The sequence below is a fragment of the Lethenteron reissneri genome, unplaced genomic scaffold (assembly GCF_015708825.2).
Source record: "Lethenteron reissneri isolate LAM-NWPU_2019-01 unplaced genomic scaffold, ASM1570882v1 scaffold_1382, whole genome shotgun sequence".
Classification (NCBI taxonomy): domain Eukaryota; kingdom Metazoa; phylum Chordata; class Hyperoartia; order Petromyzontiformes; family Petromyzontidae; genus Lethenteron; species Lethenteron reissneri.
Genome location: NW_026891094.1, coordinates 85,001 through 88,834, shown reverse-complemented (window position 1 = coordinate 88,834; position 3,834 = coordinate 85,001). Strand labels below are relative to the sequence as shown.

The 3,834-nt window shown below is 57.2% G+C and overlaps 1 protein-coding gene across 1 annotated transcript in view; it reads left to right on the top strand.

The window, feature by feature from the left end:
• The first annotated feature begins 699 nt into the window (after nucleotides 1-699).
• LOC133362137 (sarcoplasmic reticulum histidine-rich calcium-binding protein-like) overlaps nucleotides 700-3,834 on the top strand; it is a 6,895-nt gene continuing 3,760 nt past the window's right edge. Inside the window, exons 1-4 of the mRNA XM_061581095.1 lie at nucleotides 700-930; nucleotides 1,919-2,060; nucleotides 2,752-2,939; nucleotides 3,363-3,834. The exon at nucleotides 3,363-3,834 is cut by the window's right edge and continues 181 nt beyond it. Coding sequence (XP_061437079.1) covers nucleotides 855-930; nucleotides 1,919-2,060; nucleotides 2,752-2,939; nucleotides 3,363-3,834 — 878 coding nt within the window. The 5' untranslated portion in view covers nucleotides 700-854. The remainder of the gene's footprint in view (nucleotides 931-1,918; nucleotides 2,061-2,751; nucleotides 2,940-3,362) is intronic.

Sequence of the window (3,834 nt, the reverse complement as noted above, 5' to 3'; positions counted from 1 at the left end):
CGCTCCTCCGCCCTCCGTTGTTGTTGGAGGGCGACTGCCTCCAACTGCCCAGTAGCGTCCTTCACGAGCCTCCTCCACTGAGGCCGATCTTGACACCGCTGGTACCAGTCATCGGCAAGTCCACTCAGCTCCACGTCCTCCTGTACCACATCACTCCATCTCTTCTCCAGCCCGTGCCGCGCCCGTCTAGCCCCCTCGATCCGGCCGAACAAAAGCTGTTTAGGCATGCGGTGGCTGGGCTCACACACACACACAAGTACACACACACAGACATCGACTTGAGATACACACACATGGACTCACACACACAAGTACACACATACAGACATCAACTTACACACACATACAAACGTACAGACATCGACTTTAGATACACACACATGGACTCACACACACAAGTACACACATACAGACATCAACTTACACACATACAAACTTACACACACAGACATCGACTTTAGATACACACACATGGACTCTCACACACACAAGTACACACAGACATCGACTTTAGATACACACACATGGACTCACACACACACAAGTACACACAGACATCGACTTTAGATACACACACATGAACACACACACACAAGTACACACAGACATCGACTTACACACAAGTACACACACGCAGACATCGACTTTAGACACACACACATGCACACACACCCACGATAGTCTATTCCCATGTTATCTCAACGGAAATCGACTCTATAAATTCACTACAAGAATCGATTCCTAATGTTATCCCATTAAGAATCGACGCAAATGGAGATAATCGAACCGGGAATCGAATTTCTCTGCACCACGTGACTTGAGAAACGGAAACACGTGGGTCCCAGGTGGGTGTCATGGCGGTGCGAGAACTCTTCTCGAGACTTGGCCTACTCTTCCTCTCCGTCCTCCACCTCGTCACGTGCACACACGGTGAGCCCAGCCAGAGGTAGTTGATACATCGGGTACCAGGGTGTGGTGGACGTGGGGAGCGGTGGTGAAGTGGTTAGCGCACTGTGTGTGTGTGGGGAGCGGTGGTGCAGTGGTTAGCGCACTGTGTGTGTGTGTGTGGGGAGCGGTGGTGAAGTGGTTAGCGCACTGTGTGTGTGTGGGGAGCGGTGGTGCAGTGGTTAGCGCACTGTGTGTGTGTGGGGAGTGGTGGTGCAGTGGTTAGCGCACTGTGTGTGTGTGTGGGGGGGGGGGGGGAGCGGTGGTGCAGTGGTTAGCGCACTGTGTGTGTGTGGGGAGCGGTGGTGCAGTGGTTAGCGCACTGTGTGTGTGTGTGGGGGGGGGGGGAGCGGTGGTGCAGTGGTTAGCGCACTGTGTGTGTGTGGGGAGCGGTGGTGCAGTGGTTAGCGCACTGTGTGTGTGTGGGGGGGGAGCGGTGGTGCAGTGGTTAGCGCACTGTGTGTGTGTGTGGGGGGAGCGGGTGGTGCAGTGGTTAGCGCACTGTGTGTGTGTGTGGGGAGCGGTGGTGCAGTGGTTAGCGCACTGTGTGTGTGTGGGGGGAGTGGTGGTGCAGTGGTTAGCGCACTGTGTGTGTGTGGGGAGCGGTGGTGCAGTGGTTAGCGCACTGTGTGTGTGTGTGGGGAGCGGTGGTGCAGTGGTTAGCGCACTGTGTGTGTGTGTGGGGAGCGGTGGTGCAGTGGTTAGCGCACTGTGTGTGTGTGTGGGGAGCGGTGGTGCAGTGGTTAGCGCACTGTGTGTGTGTGGGGAGCGGTGGTGCAGTGGTTAGCGCACTGTGTGTGTGTGGGGAGCGGTGGTGCAGTGGTTAGCGCACTGTGTGTGTGTGTGGGGAGCGGTGGTGCAGTGGTTAGCGCACTGTGTGTGTGTGTGGGGAGCGGTGGTGCAGTGGTTAGCGCACTGTGTGTGTGTGGGGAGCGGTGGTGCAGTGGTTAGCGCACACTGCCCATCTCCGCAGCTGCGACTCCCCCTCTGAATGTCCGCGTGGAGTCTCGCGACCTGCTGACGCAACTCCGCTGGGACCACGACGCTCAAGTGGACGTCGCCACCAGCAGCAGCTCACAGCTCCTGGACGTTGCCTACAGGGTGGACAGCAAACTGTGAGATGCTTGCTCACTCGCTCACCCACTTACTCGCCCATCCACTCACTCACTCGCTCACTCACCCATCCACTTGCTCAACCACTCTCTCACTCACCCACTCACCCACCCACTCACCCACCCACTTACTCACCCACCCACTCTCTCACTCACCCACTCACTCACCCACCCACTCACCCACCCACTTACTCACCCACCCACTCACTCACCCACTTACTCACCCACCACTCACCCACCCACTTACTCACCACCCACTCTCTCACCCACCCACTCTCTCACCCACCCACTCTCTCACCCACCCACTCTCTCATCACCCACTCACCCACCCACTCACCCACCCACTCTCTCACTCACCCACTCACTCACCCATCCACTCTCTCACTCACCCACTCACTCACCCATCCACTCACTCACCCATCCACTCACCCACCCACCCACTCACCCACCTACTCTCTCACCCACCCACTCTCTCACTCACCCACTCACTCACCCATCCACTCACTCACCCATCCACTCACCCACCCATCCACTCACCCACCCACTCACCCACCCACTCACTCACCCACTCACACACTCAACCACTCACTCACCCACCCACTCACCCGCTTGCCCACCCACTCACCCACCCACTCACTCACCCACTCACACACCCACTCCTCACCTCCTCCTCCCCGTGTCTCTGTCTGTGCAGCTATGGACGAGCCCGCTGGCGGACCGTCTGCGCTGCCACCGCAGAGACACGGTGCGATGTCTCCTCAGCGCTGCGACATCCCGGCGACCGCTATCAACTTCGCGTCAGATCCACCGTCTCATCACCACCACCAACACCACCATCATCCTCACCCTGGGTCGTGGTTGAGGTCTTACCCTTGAAGACAAGTGAGTGGCATTGTCTGTGTCTCTGTGTGTGAGTGTCTCTGTGTGTGTCTCTGTGTGTGTGTGTGTCTCTGTGTGTGTGAGTGTCTCTGTGTGTGAGTGTCTCTGTGTGTGTCTCTGTGTGTGTGTGTCTCTCTCTGTGTGTGAGTGTCTCTGTGTGTGTCTCTGTGTGTGTGTGTGTCTCTGTGTGTGAGTGTCTCTGTGTGCTCCTCTTGCACCAACAGTCTGTTCAGGCTAGGGGGGTGAGTGAGATGACGTCATCTCCTCACCAGGTGAGTGAGATGACGTCATCTCCTCACCAGGTGAGTGAGATGACGTCATCTCCTCACCAGGTGAGTGAGATGACGTCATCTCCTCACCAGGTGAGTGAGATGACGTCTCACTCCCCCCTGCCCCCCCCCCCCCCCCCCCCCCCCCGTGTCTCAGCCGTGCTGAGTGCTCCCACTGTCACCTTGGTGCTGCACAAGAAATCGACGGAGGAGGAGGAGGACGGTGACGATGACGATGATGAGGAGGAGGAGTGCCGTCATGAGGATGAGGGCTACGAAGACGATGACGACCACAAAGATGACTACGACGATGATGATGACGGTGACGTCGCTGATGGTGTGGACCGTGTCAACAACCACCACAGCGATGACGATGATGATGATGACGGTGACGTCGCTGATGATGACGGTGACGGTGATGACGGTGACGGTGACGATGATGATGATGTGGACCGTGTCAACAACCACCACAGCGATGACGATGATGATGATGACGGTGACGTCGCTGATGATGACGGTGACGATGATGACGGTGACGACGACGATGATGACGGTGACGGTGACGATGATGATGATGTGGACCGTGTCAACAACCACCACAGCGATGACGACGATGACCACGACGATGA